Here is a 25,728-nt window from a genome sequence, read left to right on the forward strand (position 1 = left end):
GACTGCACTGAATTAGACTCTCTACAGGAAGAGAGAGACTGCACTGAATTAGACTCTACAGGAAGAGAGAGACTGCACTGAATTAGACTCTACAGGAAGAGAGAGACTGCACTGAATTAGACTCTACAGGAAGAGAGAGACTGCACTGAATTAGACTCTAGGAAGAGAGAGACTGCTGACAGGAAGAGAGAGACTGCACTGAATTAGACTCTACAGGAAGAGAGAGACTGCACTGAATTAGACTCTACAGGAAGAGAGACTGACTGGAAGAGAGAGACACTGAATTAGACTCTACAGGAAGAGAGAGACTGCACTGAATTAGACTCTGCACTGAATTAGACTCTACAGGAAGAGAGAGACTGCACTGAATTAGACTCTACAGGAAGAGAGAGACTGCACTGAATTAGACTAGACTCTAGGAAGAGAGACTGCACTGAATTAGACTAGACTCTACAGGAAGAGAGAGACTGCACTGAATTAGACTCTACAGGAAGAGAGACTGCACTGAATTAGGAAGAAGAGAGACTGCACTGAATTAGACTAGACTCTACAGGAAGAGAGAGACTGCACTGAAATAGACTCTACAGGAAGAGAGAGACTGCACTGAAATAGACTCTACAGGAAGAGAGAGACCGCACTGAATTAGACTCTACAGGAAGTGAGAGACTGCACTGAATTAGACTCTACAGGAAGAGAGAGACTGGAAGAGAGAGACACTGAATTAGACTCTACAGGAAGTGAGAGACTGCACTGAATTAGACTAGACTCTACAGGAAGAGAGAGACTGCACTGAATTAGACTCTACAGGAAGAGAGAGACTGCACTGAATTAGACTAGACTACAGGAAGAGAGAGACTGCACTGAATTAGACTCTACAGGAAGAGAGAGACTGCACTGAATTAGACTCTCTACAGGAAGAGAGACTGCACTGAATTAGACTAGACTCTACAGGAAGAGAGAGACTGCACTGAATTAGACTAGACTCTACAGGAAGAGAGAGACTGCACTGAATTAGACTAGGAAGAGAGACTGCACTGAATTAGACTGAATTAGACTAGACTCTACAGGAAGAGAGAGACTGCACTGAATTAGACTAGACTCTACAGGAAGAGAGAGACTGCACTGAATTAGACTAGACTCTACAGGAAGAGAGAGACTGCACTGAATTAGACTAGACTCTACAGGAAGAGAGAGACTGCACTGAATTAGACTAGACTCTACAGGAAGAGAGACTGCACTGAATTAGACTAGACTCTACAGGAAGAGAGAGACTGCACTGAATTAGACTAGACTCTACAGGAAGAGAGAGACTGCACTGAATTAGACTCTACAGGAAGAGAGAGACTGCACTGAATTAGACTAGACTCTACAGGAAGAGAGAGACTGCACTGAATTAGACTCTACAGGAAGAGAGAGACTGCACTGAATTAGACTAGACTCTACAGGAAGAGAGAGACTGCACTGAATTAGAATTAGACTCTACAGGAAGAGAGAGACTGCACTGAATTAGACTCTACAGGAAGAGAGAGACTGCACTGAATTAGACTAGACTCTACAGGAAGAGAGAGACTGCACTGAATTAGACTCTACAGGAAGAGAGAGACTGCACTGAATTAGACTAGACTCTACAGGAAGAGAGACTGCACTGAATTAGACTAGACTCTACAGGAAGAGAGAGACTGCACTGAATTAGACTCTACAGGAAGAGAGAGACTGCACTGAATTAGACTAGACTCTACAGGAAGAGAGAGACTGCACTGAATTAGACTCTACAGGAAGAGAGACTGCACTGAAGTAGACTAGACTCTACAGGAAGAGAGACTGCACTGAATTAGACTAGACTCTACAGGAAGAGAGAGACTGCACTGAATTAGACTAGACTCTACAGGAAGAGAGACTGCACTGAATTAGACTAGACTCTACAGGAAGAGAGACTGCACTGAATTAGACTCTACAGGAAGAGAGAGACTGCACTGAATTAGACTAGACTCTACAGGAAGAGAGAGAGACTGCACTGAATTAGACTAGACTCTACAGGAAGAGAGAGACTGCACTGAATTAGACTAGACTCTACAGGAAGAGAGAGACTGCACTGAATTAGACTAGACTCTACAGGAAGAGAGAGACTGCACTGAATTAGACTAGACTCTACAGGAAGAGAGAGACTGCACTGAATTAGACTAGACTCTACAGGAAGAGAGAGACTGGAAGAGAGAGACACTGAATTAGACTCTACAGGAAGAGAGAGACTGCACTGAATTAGACTAGACTCTACAGGAAGAGAGAGAGACTGCACTGTTATGTTGTCACTATGATCCTACAGGAAGAGAGACTTTTATAAAAGAGAGACTGCACTGAATTATAGACTCTACAGGAAGAGAACTGCAAATTAGACTTCAAAGAGAGAGACTGCACAATTTTGGAAGAGATGGACTGGAATTAGACAACAGGAAGAGAGAGACTCAAATTGAATTGAACTGGAATTTGGAATGTCATTGACTTTGAATTGAACTGGAAGTTGAATCTAGACTTGACTTTGAATTGAACTGGTTTGAATCATTTGAATTGAACTGGGTTGAATTGAATGAATTGAAGAGAGAGACTGACTATGAATTAGACTCTGAACTGGTTTGAATGATCATTGACTTTGAATTGAACTGGTTTGAATCATTGACTTTGAATTGAACTGGGTTGAATCATTGACTTTGAATTGAACTGGGTTGAATCATTGACTTTGAATTGAACTGGGTTGAATCATTGACTATGAATTGAACTGAAGTGATTGATTTTCTCTCCCTCCTCCCCAGATTGAAGAAGGCCATGATTGGTTTTGAGCACATGTTTGAGGAACTGGTTTGAATCATTGACTTTGAAGAACTCCCAATCATTGACTGATTGAACGTTCTGACTGTGGGAACTGGAGGAGAAGAATGAACTGTGGAATCATTGACAAACAACTGAACTTGACTCAATTGAACTCCAGCAGGTAACTGGTGAATCATGACTTTGAATTGAACTGGGTTGAATCTACTTTGAGAACTGGTGCTGAATCATTGACCCCTGAATTGAACTGGGTGCTGTCTGACTATAATTGAACTGAAGTGCTGATTTTCTCTCCCCTCCCCAGATTGAAGAAGGCCATGATTGGTTTTGAGCCCATGTTTGAGGAGGTTCTGTCTCAAGAACTCCCACCTGTGGTGCTGATGTGGGAACTGGAGTGGTGCTGTCTACCCTAGTCTACCCTAGTGGTGCTGTCTACCCCTAGTGGTGCTGTCTACCCTAGTCTACCCTAGTGGTGCTGTCTACCCCTAGTGGTGCTGTCTACCCCTAGTGGTGCTGTCTACCCCTAGTGGTGCTGTCTACCCTAGTCTACCCTAGTGGTGCTGTCTACCCCTAGTGGTGCTGTCTACCCCTAGTGGTGCTGTCTACCCCTAGTGGTGCTGTCTACCCCTAGTGGTGCTGTCTACCCCTAGTGGTGCTGTCTACCCCTAGTGGTGCTGTCTACCCTAGTCTACCCCTAGTGGTGCTGTCTACCCCTAGTGGTGCTGTCTACCCTAGTGGTGCTGTCTACCCCTAGTGGTGCTAATCCTCTCCCCCCATTTCCCTCCCTCACTACTTTCCCTCTCCCCTCACTACTCCCTCTCTCTCTGTGTTATAAAAGCCATTTCCCCTCACTACTCCCTCTCTCTCTGTGTTATAAAAGCCATTTCCCCCACTACTCCCTCTCCCCATTTCCCCCACTACTCCCTCTCTCTGTGTGTTATAATAGCCATTTCCCTCTCCCTCTCTCTGTGTATAAAGCCATTTCCTCACTCACTACTCCTGTCCATTTCCCTCTGTGTTATAAAAGCCATTTCCCTCACTACTCCCTCTCTCTCTGTGTTATAAAAGCCATTTCCCTCACTACTCCTCTCTCTCTGTGTTATAAAAGCCATTTCCCCTCACTACTCCTCTCTCTCTGTGTTATAAAAGCCATTTCCCCTCACTACTCTCTCTCTCTGTGTTATAATCATCACTTTATTGATACTGCCACACCTCTCAGGTGTTATAAAAGCCATTATCTTGGCACAGGAGAAAAGCCATCCCTCACTAGGGATGTAAACATATGTGTGCACCATTTGAGAGATCACTTGTTCTTTCTGTGTTATAAAACCATTTCTCATCTTATTTCTGTGTTATAAACCAACACTTTACATGTTGCATTTTTTATATTTTTGTTCAGTGTTGTTATCCACAATGTGTTATAAAAGCCATCTTTCACAGACTGAGAAGAAAGATGCCTGTACAGAATACAAATATTTTTTAAAAAATTTATAAAAGATAACCATTGCAGACTCACTACTTTTTTGGTCCTGAATACAAAGTGTTATGTTTGGGGCATAAAACACACTACTGAGTACCACTCTACGTATTTTTATAGCATAGTGTTGGCTGCATCATGTTATGGGTATGCCTGTAATCGCTAAGGACTAAGGGAGTTTTTCAGGATAAAAAACTCTGTGTTATAAGCTAAGCACAGGTACAATCCTAGAGAAAAACCATTCTGCTTTCCACTAGACACAAGGAGATTAATTCACATTTCAGCAGGTCAATAACCCTCTCTCACTGAGTTATAAAAGCCAAATCTCATTACATTTACATTTAAGTCATTTAGCAGACGCTCTACACTGGAGTTGCTTTCCAAGAAGACAGTGACTATTCCTGAGATGCAGAGTTTAGATTTAAATCTACTTGAACATCTATGGCAATGATCAACAACCAATTTGACAGAGCTTGAATCATAAAAAATAAAAATGATAATGGGGTTTTGCACACTCCAGGTGTAAGCTCTTAGAGACATTTCCACAGAAAGACCCCATTTCCCCTCACTACTCCCTCTGTGTTATAAAAGCTGCTGTAATGTAAAAGTGCATTTCCCTAAAGTGCTTTTTATAAAGGCCATTTGTGTGTGTGTGTGTGTGTGTGTGTTGTGTGTGTGTGTGTGTGTGTGTGTGTGTGTGTGTGTGTGTGCGTCAAACTCTCTCTTGTAGAAATTAAATTTTCATTTTCACACAAAAATCGAAAACATGTTTTCACTTTGTCATTATGGGGGTATAAAAGAATTTCCCCTCACTATTTTGTTTTAAATAAATGGAATCCATTTTGAATTCAGGCTGCAGCACAACAACATGTAGATTATTGTAAAGGAGTATGAATAGTTCTGATCTCTCTCTCTCTCTCCCCTGTAGAATATGTAAAGGAGTATGAATAGTTCTGAACTCTCTCTCTCTCAGCTCCTCCCTGTAGAATATGTAAAGGAGTTTGAATAGTTCTGAACTCTCTCTCTCTCCTCCCCTGTAGAATATGTAAAGGAGTATGAATAGTTCTGAACTCTCTCTCTCTCCCCTGTAGAATATGTAAAGGAGTATGAATAGTTCTGAACTCTCTCTCTCTCTCTCCCCCTGTAGAATATGTAAAGGAGTATGAATAGTTCTGAACTCTCTCTCTCTCTCCTCCCCTGTAGAATATGTGAATAAAGGAGTATGAATAGTTCTGAACTCTCTCTCTCCTCCCCTGTAGAATATGTAAAGGAGCCATGAATAGTTCTGAACTCTCTCTCTCCCCCCTGTAGAATATGTAAAGGAGTATGAATAGTTCTGAACCTTCTCTCTCCTCCCCTGTAGAATATGTAAAGCAGTCATGAATAGTTCTGAACTCTCTCTCCTCCCCTGTAGAATATGTAAAGGAGTATGAATAGTTCTGAACTCTCTCTGACTCTCCTCCCTGTAGAATATGTAAAGGAGTATGAATAGTTCTGAACTCTCTCTCTCCAATCTCAACAACCAATGTAGAATATGTAAAAAAGTATGAATAGTTCTGAACTCTCTCTCTCTCCTCTCTCCTGTAGAATATGTAAAGGAGTATGAATAGTTCTGAACTCTCTCTCTCCTCCCCTGTAGAATATGTAAAGGAGTATGAATAGTTCTGAACTCACTCTCTCCTCCCCCTGTAGAATATGTAAAAGGAGTATGAATAGTTCTGAACTCTTTCACTCTCTCTCCTCCCCTGTAGAATATGTAAAGGAGTATGAATAGTTCTGAACTCTCTCTCTCTCCTCTACTGTAGAATATGTAAAGGAGTATTGAATAGTTCTGAACTCTCTCTCTCTCCTCCCCTGTAGAATATGTAAAGGAGTATGAATAGTTCTGAACTCTCTCTCTCTCTCCTCCTGTAGAATATGTAAAGGAGTATGAATAGTTCTGAACTCTCTCTCTCCTCCTGTAGAATATGTAAAGGAGTATGAATAGTTCTGAACTCTCTCTCTCTCCTGTAGAATGTAATATGTTCTGAACTCTCTCTCTCTCCCCTGGGAGTATGAATAGTTCTGAACTCTCTCTCTCTCTCTCCTCCTGTAGAATATGTAAAGGAGTATGAATAGTTCTGAACTCTCTCCTCCCTGTAGAATATGTAAAGGAGTATGAATACTTCTGAACTCTCTCTCTCTCTCCTCCCCTGTAGAATATGTAAAGGAGTATGAATAGTTCTGAACTCTCTCTCTCCTCCCTGTAGAATATGTAAAGGAGTATGAATAGTTCTGAACTCTCTCTCTCTCTCCCTGTAGAATATGTAAAGGAGTATGAATAGTTCTGAACTCTCTCTCTCTCCCCTGTAGAATATGTAAAGGAGTATGAATAGTTCTGAACTCTCTCTCTCTCCCCTGTAGAATATGTAAAGGAGTATGAATAGTTCTGAACTCTCTCTCTCTCTCCTCCTCCTGTAGAATATGTAAAGGAGTATGAATAGTTCTGAACTCTCTCTCTCTCCCCTGTAGAATATGTAAAGGAGTATGAATAGTTCTGAACTCTCTCTCTCCTCCCCTGTAGAATATGTAAAGGAGTATGAATAGTTCTGAACTCTCTCTCTCTCTCTCCTCCCCTGTAGAATATGTAAAGGAGTATGAATAGTTCTGAACTCTCTCTCTCCCCTGTAGAATATGTAAAGGAGTATGAATAGTTCTGAACTCTCTCTCTCTCCTCCTGTAAATATGTAAAGGTAGTATGAATAGTATGAATAGTTCTGAACTCTCTCTCTCTCTCCTCCCCTGTAGAATATGTAAAGGAGTATGAATAGTTCTGAACTCTCTCTCTCTCTCTCCTCCCCTGTAGAATATGTAAAGGAGTATGAATAGTTCTGAACTCTCTCTCTCCTCCCCCTGTAGAATATGTAAAGGAGTATGAATAGTTCTGAACTCTCTCTCTCCTCCCCTGTAGAATATGTAAAGGAGTATGAATAGTTCTGAACTCTCTCTCTCCTCCCCTGTAGAATATGTAAAGGAGTATGAATAGTTCTGAACTCTCTCTCTCCTCTCCTGTAGAATATGTAAAGGAGTATGAATAGTTCTGAACTCTCTCTCTCCTCCCCTGTAGAATATGTAAAGGAGTATGAATAGTTCTGAACTCTCTCTCTCTCTCCTCCCCTGTAGAATATGTAAAGGAGTATGAATAGTTCTGAACTCTCTCTCTCTCCCCTGTAGAATATGTAAAGGAGTATGAATAGTTCTGAACTCTCTCTCTCCCCCTGTAGAATATGTAAAGGAGTATGAATAGTTCTGAACTCTCTCCTCTCTCCTCTACTGTAGAATATGTAAAGGAGTATGAATAGTTCTGAACTCTCTCTCTCTCCCCCCTGTAGAATATGTAAAGGAGTATGAATAGTTCTGAACTCTCTCTCTCTCCCCTCCCCTGTAGAATATGTAAAGGAGTATGAATAGTTCTGAACTCTCTCTCTCTCCTGTAGAATATGTAAAGGAGTATGAATAGTTCTGAACTCTCTCTCTCTCTCCTCCCCTGTAGAATATGTAAAGGAGTATGAATAGTTCTGAACTCTCTCTCTCCTCCCCTGTAGAATATGTAAAGGAGTATGAATAGTTCTGAACTCTCTCTCTCCTCCTGTAGAATATGTAAAGGAGTATGAATAGTTCTGAACTCTCTCTCTCTCTCCTCCCCTGTAGAATATGTAAAGGAGTATGAATAGTTCTGAACTCTCTCTCTCTCTCCTCCCCTGTAGAATATGTAAAGGAGTATGAATAGTTCTGAACTCTCTCTCTCTCTCCCTCCCCTGTAGAATATGTAAAGGAGTATGAATAGTTCTGAACTCTCTCTCTCTCTCCTCCCCCTGTAGAATATGTAAAGGAGTATGAATAGTTCTGAACTCTCTCTCTCTCCCCCTGTAGAATATGTAAAGGAGTATGAATAGTTCTGAACTCTCTCTCTCTCTCCTCCCCTGTAGAATATGTAAAGGAGTATGAATAGTTCTGAACTCTCTCTCTCCCCCCTGTAGAATATGTAAAGGAGTATGAATAGTTCTGAACTCTCTCTCTCTCCTCCCCTGTAGAATATGTAAAGGAGTATGAATAGTTCTGAACTCTCTCTCTCTCCTCTCCTGTAGAATATGTAAAGGAGTATGAATAGTTCTGAACTCTCTCTCCTCTCCTGTAGAATATGTAAAGGAGTATGAATAGTTCTGAACTCTCTCTCTCTCTCTCTCTCTCTCTCTCTCTCTCCTCTCTCTCCTCTCCTGTAGAATATGTAAAGGAGTATGAATAGTTCTGAACTCTCTCTCTCTCCTGTAGAATATGTAAAGGAGTATGAATAGTTCTGAACTCTCTCTCTCCTCCCCTGTAGAATATGTAAAGGAGTATGAATAGTTCTGAACTCTCTCTCTCCTCTCCTCCCCTGTAGAATATGTAAAGGAGTATGAATAGTTCTGAACTCTCTCTCTCCTCCCCTGTAGAATATGTAAAGGAGTATGAATAGTTCTGAACTCTCTCTCTCTCTCCTCCTCCCCTGTAGAATATGTAAAGGAGTATGAATAGTTCTGAACTCTCTCTCTCTCTCCTCTCCTGTAGAATATGTAAAGGAGTATGAATAGTTCTGAACTCTCTCTCTCCTCCCCTGTAGAATATGTAAAGGAGTATGAATAGTTCTGAACTCTCTCTCTCTCTCCCTGTAGAATATGTAAAGGAGTATGAATAGTTCTGAACTCTCTCTCTCCTCCCCTGTAGAATATGTAAAGGAGTATGAATAGTTCTGAACTCTCTCTCTCTCTCTCCCTCTGTAGAATATGTAAAGGAGTATGAATAGTTCTGAACTCTCTCTCTCTCCCCTGTAGAATATGTAAAGGAGTATGAATAGTTCTGAACTCTCTCTCTCTCTCTCCTCTCCTGTAGAATATGTAAAGGAGTATGAATAGTTCTGAACTCTCTCTCTCTCCTCCCCTGTAGAATATGTAAAGGAGTATGAATAGTTCTGAACTCTCTCTCTCTCTCTCCCCTGTAGAATATGTAAAGGAGTATGAATAGTTCTGAACTCTCTCTCTCCTCCCCTGTAGAATATGTAAAGGAGTATGAATAGTTCTGAACTCTCTCTCCTCCCCTGTAGAATATGTAAAGGAGTATGAATAGTTCTGAACTCTCTCTCTCCTCCCCCTGTAGAATATGTAAAGGAGTATGAATAGTTCTGAACTCTCTCTCTCTCTCCTCCCCTGTAGAATATGTAAAGGAGTATGAATAGTTCTGAACTCTCTCTCTCTCTCCCCTGTAGAATATGTAAAGGAGTATGAATAGTTCTGAACTCTCTCTCTCCTCCCCTGTAGAATATGTAAAGGAGTATGAATAGTTCTGAACTCTCTCTCTCTCTCTCTCCCCTGTAGAATATGTAAAGGAGTATGAATAGTTCTGAACTCTCTCTCTCTCCTCCCCTGTAGAATATGTAAAGGAGTATGAATAGTTCTGAACTCTCTCTCTCTCCTCCCCTGTAGAATATGTAAAGGAGTATGAATAGTTCTGAACTCTCTCTCTCTCCTCCCCTGTAGAATATGTAAAGGAGTATGAATAGTTCTGAACTCTCTCTCTCTCTCTCTCTCTAGAATATGTAAAGGAGTCTCTAGTTCTCTCTCTCTCTCTCCTCCCCTGTAGAATATGTAAAGGAGTATGAATAGTTCTGAACTCTCTCTCTCTCTCTCTCTCTCTCTCTCTCCTCCCCTGTAGAATATGTAAAGGAGTATGAATAGTTCTGAACTCTCTCTCTCTCTCTCTCTCTCTCTCCTCCCTGTAGAATATGTAAAGGAGTATGAATAGTTCTGAACTCTCTCTCTCCTCCCCCTGTAGAATATGTAAAGGAGTATGAATAGTTCTGAACTCTCTCTCTCTCTCTCTCTCCTCCCCTGTAGAATATGTAAAGGAGTATGAATAGTTCTGAACTCTCTCTCTCTCTCCTCCCCCGTGGGGCCCTGTTGCGGATTCTAGCCATGAAATGTCTGGCCAAATCGGTTTTCTGAAGTTGTCAGATTGCCTCGTGCGTTGCTTGGTCCTTCTGTCCGTGTGGACAGAGATGCTTCACATCTTAACAGGTAATAGATCTGATAGTCATTTCCACTGTGTCGTCTTCACATCGGCCACATTGGTCATCGTCATATTCTGAGAACAGTGTTTTGTTCCTTCTTAAAACCAGGTGTCATTAACATGCATCGTGACATGTCCTTGCCATTAGTTATACCATGTTATATCTCATTCCTGTTGGCAGGTCGGCCTATCAGAAGAGAGGATCTCTTGTGTTGCATTAGTCCATAGTGCTGTGGTATTAGTCCATAGTGTTGTTGTATTAGTCCATAGTGTTGTTGTATTAGTCCATAGTGTTGTGGTATTAGTCCATGGTGTTGTGGTATTAGTCTATAGTGTTGTGGTATTAGTCCATAGTGTTGTGGTATTAGTCCATAGTGCTGTGGTATTAGTCCATAGTGTTGTTGTATTAGTCCATAGTGTTGTTGTATTAGTCCATAGTGTTGTGGTATTAGTCCATGGTGTTGTGGTATTAGTCTATAGTGTTGTTGTATTAGTCCATAGTGTTGTGGTATTAGTCCATAGTGTTGTGGTATTAGTCCATAGTGTTGTGGTATTAGTCCATAGTGTTGTGGTATTAGTCCATAGGGTTGTGGTATTAGTCCACAGTGTTGTGGTATTAGTCCATAGTGTTGTGGTATTAGTCCATAGTGTTGTGGTATTAGTCCATAGTGTTGTGGTATTAGTCCATAGTGTTGTGGTATTAGTCCATAGTGTTGTGGTATTAGTCCATAGTGTTGTGGTATTAGTCTATAGTGTTGTGGTATTAGTCCATAGTGTTGTGGTATTAGTAGTGTTGTGGTGTTAGTCCATAGTGTTGTGGTATTAGTCTATAGTGTTGTGGTATTAGTCCATAGTGTTGTGGTATTAGTCTATAGTGTTGTGGTATTAGTAGTGTTGTGGTATTAGTCCATAGTGTTGTGGTATTAGTCCATAGTGTTGTGGTATTAGTCCATAGTGTTGTGGTATTAGTCCATAGTGTTGTGGTATTAGTCCATAGTGGTATTAGTCCATAGTGTTGTGGTATTAGTAGTGTTGTGGTATTAGTAGTGTTGTGGTGTTAGTCCATAGTGTTGTGGTGTTAGTCCATAGTGTTGTGGTATTAGTCTATAGTGTTGTGGTATTAGTCCATAGTGTTGTGGTATTAGTCTATAGTGTTGTGGTATTAGTCTATAGTGTTGTGGTATTAGTCCATAGTGTTGTGGTATTAGTAGTGTTGTGGTGTTAGTCCATAGTGTTGTGGTATTAGTCTATAGTGTTGTGGTATTAGTCCATAGTGTTGTGGTATTAGTCTATAGTGTTGTGGTATTAGTAGTGTTGTGGTATTAGTCCATAGTGTTGTGGTATTAGTCCATAGTGTTGTGGTATTAGTCTATAGTGTTGTGGTATTAGTCTATAGTGTTGTGGTATTAGTAGTGTTGTGGTATTAGTCCATAGTGTTGTGGTATTAGTCCATAGTGTTGTGGTATTACACCACCTTCCGGAGACACCTGAAACCCCACCTCTTTAAGGAATACCTAGGATAGGATAAAGTAATCCTTCTCCCCCTCCCCCCCTTAAAAGACCTAGATGCACTATTGTAAAGTGGCTGTTCCACTGGATGTCATAAGGTGAAAGCACCAATTTGTAAGTCGCTCTGGATAAGAGCGTCTGCTAAATGACTTAAATGTAAATGTAAATGGTATTAGTCCATAGTGTTGTGGTGTTAGTCCATAGTGTTGTGGTATTAGTCCATAGTGTTGTGGTGTTAGTCCATAGTGTTGTGGTATTAGTCCATAGTGTTGTGGTGTTAGTCCATAGTGTTGTGGTATTAGTCCATAGTGTTGTGGTGTTAGTCCACAGTGTTGTGGTATTAGTCCATAGTGTTGTGGTATTAGTCCATAGTGTTGTGGTATTAGTCCACAGTGTTGTGGTATTAGTCTATAGTGTTGTGGTATTAGTCCATAGTGTTGATCCCTTCCATTCAGAAGCACTAAAACATGTTTTTCAGCAGGCCCTCTCCTGTGCCCCAGTCCTCTCTGAAAGGGGTTTCAGCAGGCCCTCTCCTGTGCCCCAGCCCTCTCTGAAAGGGGTTTCAGCAGGCCCTCTCCTGTGCCCCAGCCCTCTCTGAAAGGGGTTTCAGCAGGTCCTCTCCTGTGCCCCAGCCCTCTCTGAAAGGGTTTTCAGCAGGTCCTCTCGTGTGCCCCAGCCCTCTCTGAAAGGGGTTTCAGCAGGTCCTCTCCTGTGCCCCAGTCCTCTCTGAAAGGGTTTTCACCAGGTCCTCTCCTGTGCCCCAGTCCTCTCTGAAAGGGTTTTCACCAGGCCCTTTCCTGTGCCCCAGCCCTCTCTGAAAGGGGGTTCTACCAGGCCCTCCCCTCTCCTGTGCCCCAGTCCTCTCTGAAAGGGGTTTCAGCAGGCCCTCTCCTGTGCCCCAGCCCTCTCTGAAAGGGGTTTCAGCAGGCCCTCTCCTGTGCCCCAGTCCTCTCTGAAAGGGGTTTCAGCAGGCCCTCTCCTGTGCCCCAGCCCTCTCTGAAAGGGGTTTCAGCAGGCCCTCTCCTGTGCCCCAGTCCTCTCTGAAAGGGTTTTCAGCAGGTCCTCTCTGAAAGGGTTTTCAGCAGGCCCTCTCCTGTGCCCCAGTCCTCTCTGAAAGGGGTTTCTACCAGGTCCTCTCCTGTTCCCCAGTCCCCTCTGAAGGGGTTTCAGCAGGTCCTCTCTGAAAGGGGTTTCTACCAGGCCCTCTCCTGTGCCCCAGCCCTCTCTGAAAGGGGTTTCAGCAGGCCCTCTCCTGTGCCCCAGTCCTCTCTGAAAGGGTTTTCACCAGGTCCTCTCCTGTGCCCCAGTCCTCTCTGAAAGGGTTTTCACCAGGCCCTTTCCTGTGCCCCAGCCCTCTCTGAAAGGGGGTTCTACCAGGCCCTCCCCTCTCCTGTGCCCCAGTCCTCTCTGAAAGGGGTTTCAGCAGGCCCTCTCCTGTGCCCCAGCCCTCTCTGAAAGGGGTTTCAGCAGGCCCTCTCCTGTGCCCCAGTCCTCTCTGAAAGGGGTTTCAGCAGGCCCTCTCCTGTGCCCCAGCCCTCTCTGAAAGGGGTTTCAGCAGGCCCTCTCCTGTGCCCCAGTCCTCTCTGAAAGGGTTTTCAGCAGGTCCTCTCTGAAAGGGTTTTCAGCAGGCCCTCTCCTGTGCCCCAGTCCTCTCTGAAAGGGGTTTCTACCAGGTCCTCTCCTGTTCCCCAGTCCCCTCTGAAGGGGTTTCAGCAGGTCCTCTCTGAAAGGGGTTTCTACCAGGCCCTCTCCTGTGCCCCAGCCCTCTCTGAAAGGGGTTTCAGCAGGCCCTCTCCTGTGCCCCAGTTCTCTCTGAAAGGGGTTTCAGCAGGCCCTCTCCTGTGCCCCAGTCCTCTCTGAAAGGGGTTTCTACCAGGCCCTCTCCTGTGTCCCAGTCCTCTCTGAAAGGGGTTTCAGCAGGCCCTCTCCTGTGCCCCAGCCCTCTCTGAAAGGGTTGTGAACAAGGAGCAGGGGCATGAGAGGGAAGGTTAATTGAGTGCAGGTTATAAGAGAGATGTGAATGTTTTTTTTATCCAAAACACTCTGTTCTGAGGTGAAGGAGATCAGTGTAGAGAGAAATCTGTAGAGAGATTCTTCCATTTATTCATCCATTCATTCACAAGGTGGACTGACTCGGTGCACAGCTGAGCAAGAGGACAAGTACATTAGAGTGTCTAGTTTGAGAAACAGACTCCTCTCACAAGTCCTCAACTGGCAGCTTCATTAAATAGTACCCGTAAAACACCAGTCTCAACGTCAACAGTGAAGAGGCGACTCCGGGGATGCTGGCCTTCTTGGCAGAGTTTCAAAGAAAAAGCCATATCTCAGACTGGCCAATAAAAAGAAAAGATTAAGATGGGCAAAATAACACAAACACTGGACAGAGTAACTCTGCCTAGAAGGTCAGCACCCCTGAGTCGCCTCTTCACTGTTGACGTTGAGACTGGTGTTTTGTGGGTACTATTTAATGAAGCTGCCAGTTGAGGACTTGTGAGAGGAGTCTGTTTCTCAAACTAGACACTCTAATGTACTTGTCCTCTTGCTCAGTTGTGAGCCGGGGCCTCCCACTCTTTCTATTCTGGTTAGAGCCAGTTTGCGCTGTTCTGTGAAGGGAGTAGTACACAGCGTTGTACGAGATCTTCAGCTTCTTGGCAATTTCTCACATGGAATAGCCTTCATTTCTCAGAACAAGAATAGACCGACGAGTTTCAGAAGAAAGGTCTTTGTTTTTGGCCATTTTGAGCCTGTAATCGAACTCACAAATACTGACGCTCCAGATACTCAACTAGTCTAAAGAAGGCCAGTTTTATTGCTTCTTTAATCATACAACAGTTTGCAATTATGTTAGCATATCTGAAAAGGGTTTTCTAATGATCAATTAGCCTTTTAAAATGATAAACTTGGATTAGCTAACAGAACATGCCATTGGAACACAGGAGTGATGGTTGCTGATAATGGGCTTCTGTACGCCAGTGTAGATATTCCTTTAAAAACCAGCCGGTTCCAGCTACAATACTCATTTACAACATTAACAATGTCTACACTGTATTTCTGATCAATTTGATGTTATTTTAATGGACAAAATATGAGCTTTTCTTTCAAAAACAAGGACACGTCTAAGTGACCCCAAACTTATGAACGGGTGTGTGTGTGTACCACACATGTGGAGATCCTCCGTCCACCTCCTCTTCGTCTCTCAAAGACACAGCGGTTGGAACCAAAAATCTCAAATTTGGACTCATCAGACCAAAGGACAGATTTCCACCGGTCTAATGTCCATTGCTCGTGTTTGTTGGCCCAAGCAAGTCTCTTCTTGTTATTGGTGTCCTTTAGTAGTGGTTTCTTTGCAGCAATTCGACCATGAAAGACCGATTCACGAGTCTCCTCTGAACAGTTGATGTTGAGAAGTGTCTGTTACTGGAACTTTGTGAAGCGTTTATTTGGGCTGCAATCTGAGGTGCAGGTAACTCTAATGAATTTATCCTCTGCAGCAGAGAGTAACTCTGGGTCTTCCTTTCCCTGTGGCGGTCCTCATGAGAGACAGTTTCATCATAGCGCTTGATGGTTTATGCGACTGTAACTTGGAAGAAACTTTCTTGAAATTCTCCACATTGACTGACCTTCATGTCTTTTAAAGTAATGATGGACTGCCGTTTCTCTTTGCTTATTTAAGCTTTTCTTGTTATAATATGGACTTGGTCTGTTTCCAAATAGGGCTGTCTTCTGTATATCCCCCCCACCTTGTCACAACGCAACTGATTGGCTCAAACTCATTAAGACGGAAAGAAATGGCACAAATGAGCTTGTAACAAGGCACACCTTTTAATTGAAATGCATTCCAGGTGACTCATCTCACGAAGCTGGTTGAGAGAATGCCAAGAGTGTGCCAAGCTGTCATCAATCAATCTTCTTATTCTTTTCAACCAATCATCAGTCACTTGTCAGTGCAGTACATGTTGAGTTCTTTTATAAGCTGAAAGACTTGTTGTTAATTTTGTTTACAGAGAAATAGTCTTGTATTTGGTCGAAACACTTTGTTTTCTTTCTCCCCCCCAACAGTTTTCTAAGAGCTGGCAACAAGCTGAAAGGTTTTGCCGTTAGAGCCATTTTTAAAGGCCCCTTTACCGTTCTTGGGGAGCGGAATGACTTTGTCGTCAGGCCTAGACGGAAGACAGACTCCCCTCTAGATTAAAGATAATGACCGATAGGAGTGGCTAGAGTCAGTTACCATCTTCACTAGCTTTCCTTCTAAGTTGTCAATGCCAGGAGGGTTGTTCATTATTGATTGATTGATTTCCACATCTCCCTCACTAACTTTATAAAATCCCAATGCATTTCCTTTTCATTAGTTGTTTTATGCATGAGCACAATTGCTCACTGGCATTTTTCCCCCTCCTAAACTTTCCCACTTTGGCAATGAAATAATCACGAAGCTAATTGGCAACATCAAATGGTTTTGTAATGAATAAGCCATCTGATTCAATGAGAGACGGAGTAGAATCGCTCTTTTCTACCCATAATTCCATTTAAAGTACGTTTTTATATTGTTGATCTTGGCTTCATCGTACAGTTTCTTCTTTTTTTTGTTGATGAGTCGAGTCGTATCATTTCTCAATTCGGCAGGAAGTCGGCCAGTCAGATGTACAGACAGACTTATTAGCCACTTCCTTTTGTCCCATCTCTTTCAACCAATACAGTTTCTTCATTTCCTCATCGATCCACGGAGCCTTAACAGTTCTAACAGTCAGTTTCCTCATCGATCCACGGAGCCTTAACAGTGCCGACAATCAGTTTCCTCATCGATCCACGGAGCCTTAACAGACAGTCAGTTTCCTCATCGATCCACGGAGCCTTAACAGACAGTCAGTTTCCTCATCGATCCACGGAGCCTTTAACAGACAGTCAGTTTCCTCATCGATCCACGGAGCCTTAACAGACAGTCAGTTTCCTCATCGATCCACGGAGCCTTAACAGACAGTCAGTTTCCTCATCGATCCACGGAGCCTTTAACAGTTCTGACAGTCAGTTTCCTCATCGATCCACGGAGCCTTAACAGTTCTGACAGTCAGTTTCCTCATCGATCCACGGAGCCTTTAACAGTTCTGACAGTCAGTTTCCTCATCGATCCACGGAGCCTTTAACAGTTCTGACAGTCATTTCCTCATCGATCCACGGAGCCTTTAACAGTTCTGACAGTCAGTTTCCTCATCGATCCACGGAGCCTTTAACAGTTCTGACAGTCAGTTTCCTCATCGATCCACGGAGCCTTTAACAGTTCTGACAGTCAGTTTCCTCATCGATCCACGGAGCCTTTAACAGTTCTGACAGTCAGTTTCCTCATCGATCCACGGAGCCTTTAACAGTTCTAACCGTCATTTCCTCATCGATCCACGGAGCCTTTAACAGTTCTGACAGTCAGTTTCCTCATCGATCCACGGAGCCTTAACAGTTCTGACAGTCAGTTTCATCATTTCCTCATCGATCCACGGAGCCTTTAACAGTTCTGACAGTCAGTTTCTTAACAGGTGCTTGTTTATCAATAATTGGAAAAGGCTATTTTAATATATTCATCAAGAGGAGCGTCTGGATGTTCCTTATTAATCACATCAACAAATATGTTTAACAACATCCACATAAGAGTCACAGTTAAATGTTTTGTATGATCTCTTATATACTATTTAAGGCCCGGCTGAACTTTGTCCTTCCTGTATATAGCCACTACACTGTGATCACTGCATCCAATGGGTACGGATACACAAAGTTCTACAGTATTAGTAGACGTGATCGATACATGTGGATGATCTTGTTACTGTAGTGTTTGTAAACATCCTGGTTGGGTGATTAATAACCTGAACCAGATTACAGACACTGGTTACAGTGAGAAGCTTCCTGTTGAGTGTGTTGATTAATTACCTGAACCAGATTACAGACACTGGTTACAGTGAGAAGCTTCCTGTTGAGTGGGTTGATTAATAACCTGAACCAGATTACAGACACGGGTTACAGTGAGAAGCTTCCTCTTGAGTGGGTTTTATTAATAACCTGAACCAGATTACAGACACTGGTTACAGTGAGAAGCTTCCTGTTGAGTGGGTTGATTAATAACCTGAACCAGATTACAGACACTGGTTACAGTGAGAAGCTTCCTCTTGAGTGGGTTGATTAATAACCTGAACCAGATTACAGACACTGGTTACAGTGAGAAGCTTCCTGTTGAGTGGGTTGATTAATAACCTGAACCAGATTACAGACACTGGTTACAGTGAGAAGCTTCCTGTTGAGTGGGTTGATTAATAACCTGAACCAGATTACAGGCACTGGTTACAGTGAGAAGCTTCCTGTTGAGTGGGTTGATTAATAACCTGAACCAGATTACAGACACTGGTTACAGTGAGAAGCTTCCTCTTGAGTGGGTTTTATTAATAACCTGAACCAGATTACAGACACTGGTTACAGTGAGAAGCTTCCTCTTGAGTGGGTTGATTAATAACCTGAACCAGATTACAGACACTGGTTACAGTGAGAAGCTTCCTGTTGAGTGGGTTGATTAATAACCTGAACCAGATTACAGACACTGGTTACAGTGAGAAGCTTCTGTTTACATCACATACTCTATCAAGCATTTCACACATGATTTAGATATTGACTGTTAGCACTTGGTGGCCTACAGCAACACCCCACAATGAAAGGCTTTACAGGTGCCAATTGAACCTGCAACCACAACACATCAATAACACCTGACATAAGATCTGCTATAAACATTACAGGGAATATGGCTCTGGATATATACAGCAGCACCTCCCCTATAAACATTACAGGGAATATGGCTCTGAATATATACAGGAACACCTCCCCCATAAGCATTACAGGGATATGGCTCTGAATATATACAGGAACACCTCCCCTATAAACATTACAGGGAATATGGCTCTGAATATATACAGCAACACCTCCCCTATAAGCATTACAGGGAATATGGCTCTGAATATATACAGGAACACCTCCCCCATAAGCATTACAGGGATATGGCTCTGAATATATACAGGAACACCTCCCCTATAAACATTACAGGGAATATGGCTCTGAATATATACAGGAACACCTCCCCTATAAACATTACAGGGAATATGGCTCTGAATATATACAGCAACACCTCCCCCATAAGCATTACAGGAATATGGCTCTGAATATATACAGGAACACCTCCCCTCTAAGCATTACAGGGATATGGCTCTGAGTATATACAGCAACACCTCCCCTATAAACATTACAGGGATATGGCTCTGAATATATACAGCAACACCTCCCCCATAAACATTACAGGGAATATGGCTCTGAATATATACAGCAACACCTCCCCTATAAACATTACAGGGAATATGGCTCTGAATATATACAGCAGCACCTCCCCCATAAGCATTACAGGGAATATGGCTCTGAATATATACAGCAGCACCTCCCCCATAAGCATTACAGGGAATATGGCTCTGAATATATACAGTAACACCTCCCCTATAAACATTACAGGGAATATGGCTCTGAATATATACAGCAGCACCTCCCCCATAAGCATTACAGGGAATATGGCTCTGAATATATACAGTAACTCCTCCCCCATAAGCATTACAGGGAATATGGCTCTGAATATATACAGGAACACCTCCCCTATAAACATTACAGGGATATGGCTCTGAATATATACAGTAACTCCTCCCCCATAAGCATTACAGGGAATATGGCTCTGAATATATACAGCAGCACCTCCCCCATAAGCATTACAGGGAATATGGCTCTGAATATATACAGGAACACCTCCCCTATAAACATTACAGGGATATGGCTCTGGATATATACAGCAACACCTCCCCCATAAGCATTACAGGGAATATGGCTCTGAATATATACAGCAGCACCTCCCCCATAAGCATTACAGGGAATATGGCTCTGAATATATACAGGAACACCTCCCCTATAAACATTACAGGGATATGGCTCTGGATATATACAGCAACACCTCCGCCATAAGCATTCCTGTCTCTTCTATAGATGTTACATGAGATCTTCTCTAAGCATTACAGGGATATGGCTCTGAATATATACAGCAACACCTCCGCCATAAGCATCACAGGGATATGGCTCTGAATACATACAGCAACACCTCCCCCATAAGCATTCCTGTCTCTCCTATAGATGCTGTATCCTTGTATTGCTGCTGCTGTATCATCAAAGTGATTCTCAGAAAAGGCTAATTCTATAAATGTTATCAGATGTTAGCAAGTTATTGATTTCCTGACCCTTATTTCTAAGGCTATATATATATTATATGGGCAGCTTCTCATACAGACATAATATGGGCTGTTTTCAGCCCTTTCCTGGGCAGCTTCTCGTTGACAGACATTAATATGGGCCGTTTTCAGCCCTTTCCTGGGCAGCTTCTCATAGACAGACATTAATATGGGCCGTGTTCAGCCCTTTCCTGGGCAGCTTCTCATAGACAGACATTAATATGGGCCGTTTTCAGCCCTTTCCTGGGCAGCTTCTCATAGACAGACATTAATATGGGCCGTTTTCAGCCCTTTCCTGGGCAGCTTCTCATAGACAGACATTAATATGGGCCGTTTTCAGCCCTTTCCTGGGCAGCTTCTCATAGACAGACATTAATATGGGCCGTGTTCAGCCCTTTCCTGGGCAGCTTCTCATAGACAGACATTAATATGGGCCGTGTTCAGCCCTTTCCTGGGCTGCTTCTCATAGACAGACATTAATATGGGCCGTTTTCAGCCCTTCCCTGGGCAGCTTCTCATAGACAGACATTAATATGGGCCGTTTTCAGCCCTTTCCTGGGCAGCTTCTCATAGACAGACATTAATATGGGCCGTTTTCAGCCCTTTCCTGGGCAGCTTCTCATAGACAGACATTAATATGGGCCGTTTTCAGCCCTTTCCTGGGCAGCTTCTCATAGACAGACATTAATATGGGCCGTGTTCAGCCCTTTCCTGGGCAGCTTCTCATAGACAGACATTAATATGGGCCGTGTTCAGCCCTTTCCTGGGCTGCTTCTCATAGACAGACATTAATATGGGCCGTGTTCAGCCCTTTCCTGGGCAGCTTCTCATAGACAGACATTAATATGGGCCGTTTTCAGCCCTTTCCTGGACAGCTTCTCATAGACAGACATTAATATGGGCCGTTTTCAGCCCTTTCCTGGGCAGCTTCTCATTGACAGACATTAATATGGGCTGTTTTCAGCCCTTTCCTGGGCAGCTTCTCATAGACAGACATTAATATGGGCCGTGTTCAGCCCTTTCCTGGGCTGCTTCTCATAGACAGACATTAATATGGGCCGTTTTCAGCCCTTTCCTGGGCAGCTTCTCATTGACAGACATTAATATGGGCCGTTTTCAGCCCTTTCCTGGGCAGCTTCTCATAGACAGACATTAATATGGGCCGTTTTCAGCCCTTTCCTGGGCAGCTTCTCATAGACAGACATTAATATGGGCTGTTTTCAGCCCTTTCCTGGGCAGCTTCTCATAGATAGACATTAATATGGGCTGTTTTCAGCCCTTCCCTGGGCAGCTTCTCATAGACAGACATTAATATGGGCTGTTTTCAGCCCTTTCCTGGGCAGCTTCTCATAGACAGACATTAATATGGGCCGTTTTCAGCCCTTTCCTGGGCAGCTTCTCATAGACAGACATTAATATGGGCCGTTTTCAGCCCTTTCCTGGGCAGCTTCTCATAGACAGACATTAATATGGGCCGTTTTCAGCCCTTTCCTGGACAGCTTCTCATAGACAGACATTAATATGGGCCGTTTTCAGCCCTTTCCTGGGCAGCTTCTCATAGACAGACATTAATATGGAAAAGAACAAAGAAAGCAAGAAGAATATAAATATACATTCAGCAGTCAGTCGGTGTGTTGTGCTGCGGGGGTTGAAGCTACGAACCCATAGGCTCTCTCATCCCTTCCAGACTTCTGGGAGGGGGTGGAGGGGTGGACAATGAGCCTGTCATAGTGGATGTAAGCAATGTCCCCCGCCCCGGCAGCTTTCATCACTGGGACAAGTTATTTCCTCTTCTGTCGCCCAGCTTCAGGATTTACAGACCGGGGGTATTTACAGACTGGGGTCAGGGAGAGGTTGAACATGTCAGCGAAGGCACTTCCCGGCGGGTCAGCGTTTATGCCTTGAGTACCCGTCCTGGTAATCCGTCTGGTCCCGCGGCCTTGGCTGTGTGAGACCGAGAGAGAGAGAGAGGAAACACCAGAGCTATGGGCGGCTGAGAGGATGATGAGAGAGGAAACACCAGAGCTATGGGCGGCTGAGTGAACCTGTCCCCCCTCAGACTACAGACGCCACTGTCTGTTCCTAGCATCTGTAGTGTGTAGTTCCTCTCCCCTCAGTAACCACCTAGACAATGTAATCTAATGTGTAGTTCATCTCCCCTCAGTAACCACCTAGACAATGTAATCTAATGTGTAGTTCATCTCCCCTCAGTAACCACCTGGACAATGTAATCTAATGTGAAGTTCATCTCCCCTCAGTAACCACCTGGAGAAGTCTCTGCAGCTCCTGATGGACAGAGTGGATGATATGAGTCAGGACATTGTCAAGTATAACACCTACAGCCGTAACCTCAGCAAGCAACAGCAGCAGAAACACCAGGTAACACACACACACACACACACACACACACACAGATACACACACACACACACACACACAGATACACACACACACACACACACAGATACAGATACACACACACATACACACACACAGATACACACACACACACAGATACACACACACACACACAGATACACACACACACACACAGATACACACACACACACAGATACACACACACACACACATACACACACACAGATACACACACACACGCACACACACACACACACACACACAGATACACACACACACACACACACATTCTATTATCATGATGGGAAAATGTAATCAACACACTGTAGTTGATAATGAGATAATCTACTTCCTGGACAGTGATTGTGTTAGAGTGGCGTTATAGAATTAGGTTTAGACCCTGTCCACAGGGAGTCCTCTCCTCCAGAGAGGAAAGGAGGGAGAGGGAGAGGGAGAGAGAGAGAGAGAGAGACCATTGGGTTTTCATCTAAAGTAGTGCACTATTTAAGAGATCTGGTAGTATTTGGGACTTGTCCTGACTGTCCTGCAGGGAAGCTGCTAACCAGATCCACAATACCAGAGAGACAGAGGCTTGGTACTATATAATATAACTGTTGATATATCCACTATATTATATTGGTACTATATAATATAACTGATGTATCCACAATACCAGAGAGACAGAGGCTTGGTACTATATAATATAACTGTTGATGTATCCACAATACCAGAGAGACAGAGGCTTGGTACTATATAATATAACTGTTGATATATCCACAATACCAGAGAGACAGAGGCTTGGTACTATATAATATAACTGTTGATGTATCCACAATACCAGAGAGACAGAGGCTTGGTACTATATAATATAACTGTTGATGTATCCACAATACCAGGGAGACAGAGGCTTGGTACTATATAATATAACTGTTGATGTATCCACAATACCAGAGAGATAGAGGCTTGGAACTATATAATATAACTGATTGATCCACAATACCAGAGAGACAGAGGCTTGGTACTATATAATATAACTGATTGATCCACAATACCAGAGAGACAGAGGCTTGGTACTATATAATATAACTGTTGATCCACAATACCAGAGAGACAGAGGCTTGGTACTATATAATATAACTGATTGATCCACAATACCAGAGAGACAGAGGCTTGGTACTATATAATATAACTGTTGATGTATCCACTATGTTATATTGGTACTATATAATATAACTGTTGATATATCCACTATATTATATTGGTACTATATAATATAACTGTTGATGTATCCACAATACCAGAGAGACAGAGGCTTGGTACTATATAATATAACTGATTGATCCACAATACCAGAGAGACAGAGGCTTGGTACTATATAATATAACTGTTGATGTATCCACAATACCAGAGAGACAGAGGCTTGGTACTATATAATATAACTGTTGATGTATCCACTATGTTATATTGGTACTATATAATATAACTGTTGATGTATCCACTATATTATATTGGTACTATATAATATAACTGTTGATGTATCCACTATATTATATTGGTACTATATAATATAACTGTTGATATATCCACTATATTATATTGGTACTATATAATATAACTGTTGATATATCCACTATATTATATTGGTACTATATAATGTTGATATATCCACTATATTATATTGGTACTATATAATATAACTGTTGATGTATCCACTATATTATATTGGTACTATATAATGTTGATGTATCCACTATATTATATTGGTACTATATAATATTGATATATCCACTATATTATATTGGTACTATATAATGTTGATGTATCCACTATACCAGGGAGACAGTCGTGCCTCAGATGAACTTGGTACGATGCTGCACTGTAATGTCAGTGTCCCAGCCCAGAGGGCTGACTGCAGTATGGAATGGTGCATTTTGCGATGGAGCGCTAAATACCAGTAGTTTCTCGTGTCGGCCCCGGAGTCGTTTCTCGTGTCGGCCCCGGAGTCGTTTCTCGTGTCGGCCCCGGAGTCGTTTCTCGTGTCGGCCCCGGAGTCGTTTCTCGTGTCGGCCCCGGAGTCGTTTCTCGTGTCGGCCCCGAGTCGTTTCTCGTGTCGGCCCCGGAGTCGTTTCTCGTGTCGGCCCCGGAGTCGTTTCTCGTCGGCCCCGGAGTCGTTTCTCGTGTCGGCCCCGAGTCGTTTCTCGTGTCGGCCCGGAGTCGTTTCTCGCGTCGGCCCCGGAGTCGTTTCTCGCGTCGGCCCCGGAGTCGTTTCTCGCGTCGGCCCCGGAGTCGTTTCTCGCGTCGGCCCCGGAGTCGTTTCTCGCGTCGGCCCCGGAGTCGTTTCTCGCGTCGGCCCCGGAGTCGTTTCTCGCGTCGGCCCCGGAGTCGTTTCTCGTGTCGGCCCCGGAGTCGTTTCTCGTGTCGGCCCCGGAGTCGTTTCTCGTGTCGGCCCCGGAGTCGTTTCTCGTGTCGGCCCCGGAGTCGTTTCTCGTGTCGGCCCCGGAGTCGTTTCTCGTGTCGGCCCCGAGTCGTTTCTCGTGTCGGCCCCGGAGTCGTTTCTCGTGTCGGCCCCGAGTCGCGTTTCTCGTGTCGGCCCCGGAGTCGTTCGAGAGTCGTGTCGGCCCCGGAGTCGTGTCGGAGTCGTGTCGGCCCCGAGTCGTGTCGGAGTCGTGTCGGCCCCGGAGTCGCGTCGGAGTCGTGTCGGCCCGGAGTCGTGTCGGAGTCGTGTCGGCCCCGGAGTCGTGTCGGAGTCGTGTCGGCCCCGGAGTCGTGTCGGAGTCGTGTCGGCCCCGGAGTCGTGTCGGAGTCGTGTCGGCCCCGGAGTCGTGTCGGAGTCGTGTCGGCCCCGGAGTCGTGTCGGAGTCGTGTCGGCCCCGGAGTCGTGTCGGAGTCGTGTCGGCCCCGGAGTCGTGTCGGAGTCGTGTCGGCCCCGGAGTCGTGTCGGCCCCGGAGTCGTGTCGGAGTCGTGTCGGCCCCGGAGTCGTGTCGGAGTCGTGTCGGCCCCGGAGTCGTGTCGGAGTCGTGTCGGCCCCGGAGTCGTGTCGGAGTCGTGTCGGCCCCGGAGTCGTGTCGGAGTCGTGTCGGCCCCGGAGTCGTGTCGGAGTCGTGTCGGCCCCGGAGTCGTGTCGGAGTCGTGTCGGCCCCGGAGTCGTGTCGGAGTCGTGTCCGCCCCGGAGT

At 44.1% G+C, this 25,728-nt stretch overlaps 1 protein-coding gene across 1 annotated transcript in view; it reads left to right on the forward strand.

Annotated features, from left to right (window-relative positions):
• The window catches only part of LOC135570121 (eukaryotic translation initiation factor 3 subunit H), a 31,482-nt gene that overhangs the window by 3,901 nt on the left and 1,853 nt on the right, over nucleotides 1-25,728 (forward strand). The window contains exon 2 of the mRNA XM_065016190.1: nucleotides 22,434-22,554. Within this exon, the coding sequence (XP_064872262.1) occupies nucleotides 22,434-22,554 (121 nt within the window). The remainder of the gene's footprint in view (nucleotides 1-22,433; nucleotides 22,555-25,728) is intronic.

Source organism: Oncorhynchus nerka, unplaced genomic scaffold, assembly GCF_034236695.1.
Source record: "Oncorhynchus nerka isolate Pitt River unplaced genomic scaffold, Oner_Uvic_2.0 unplaced_scaffold_1092, whole genome shotgun sequence".
Classification (NCBI taxonomy): domain Eukaryota; kingdom Metazoa; phylum Chordata; class Actinopteri; order Salmoniformes; family Salmonidae; genus Oncorhynchus; species Oncorhynchus nerka.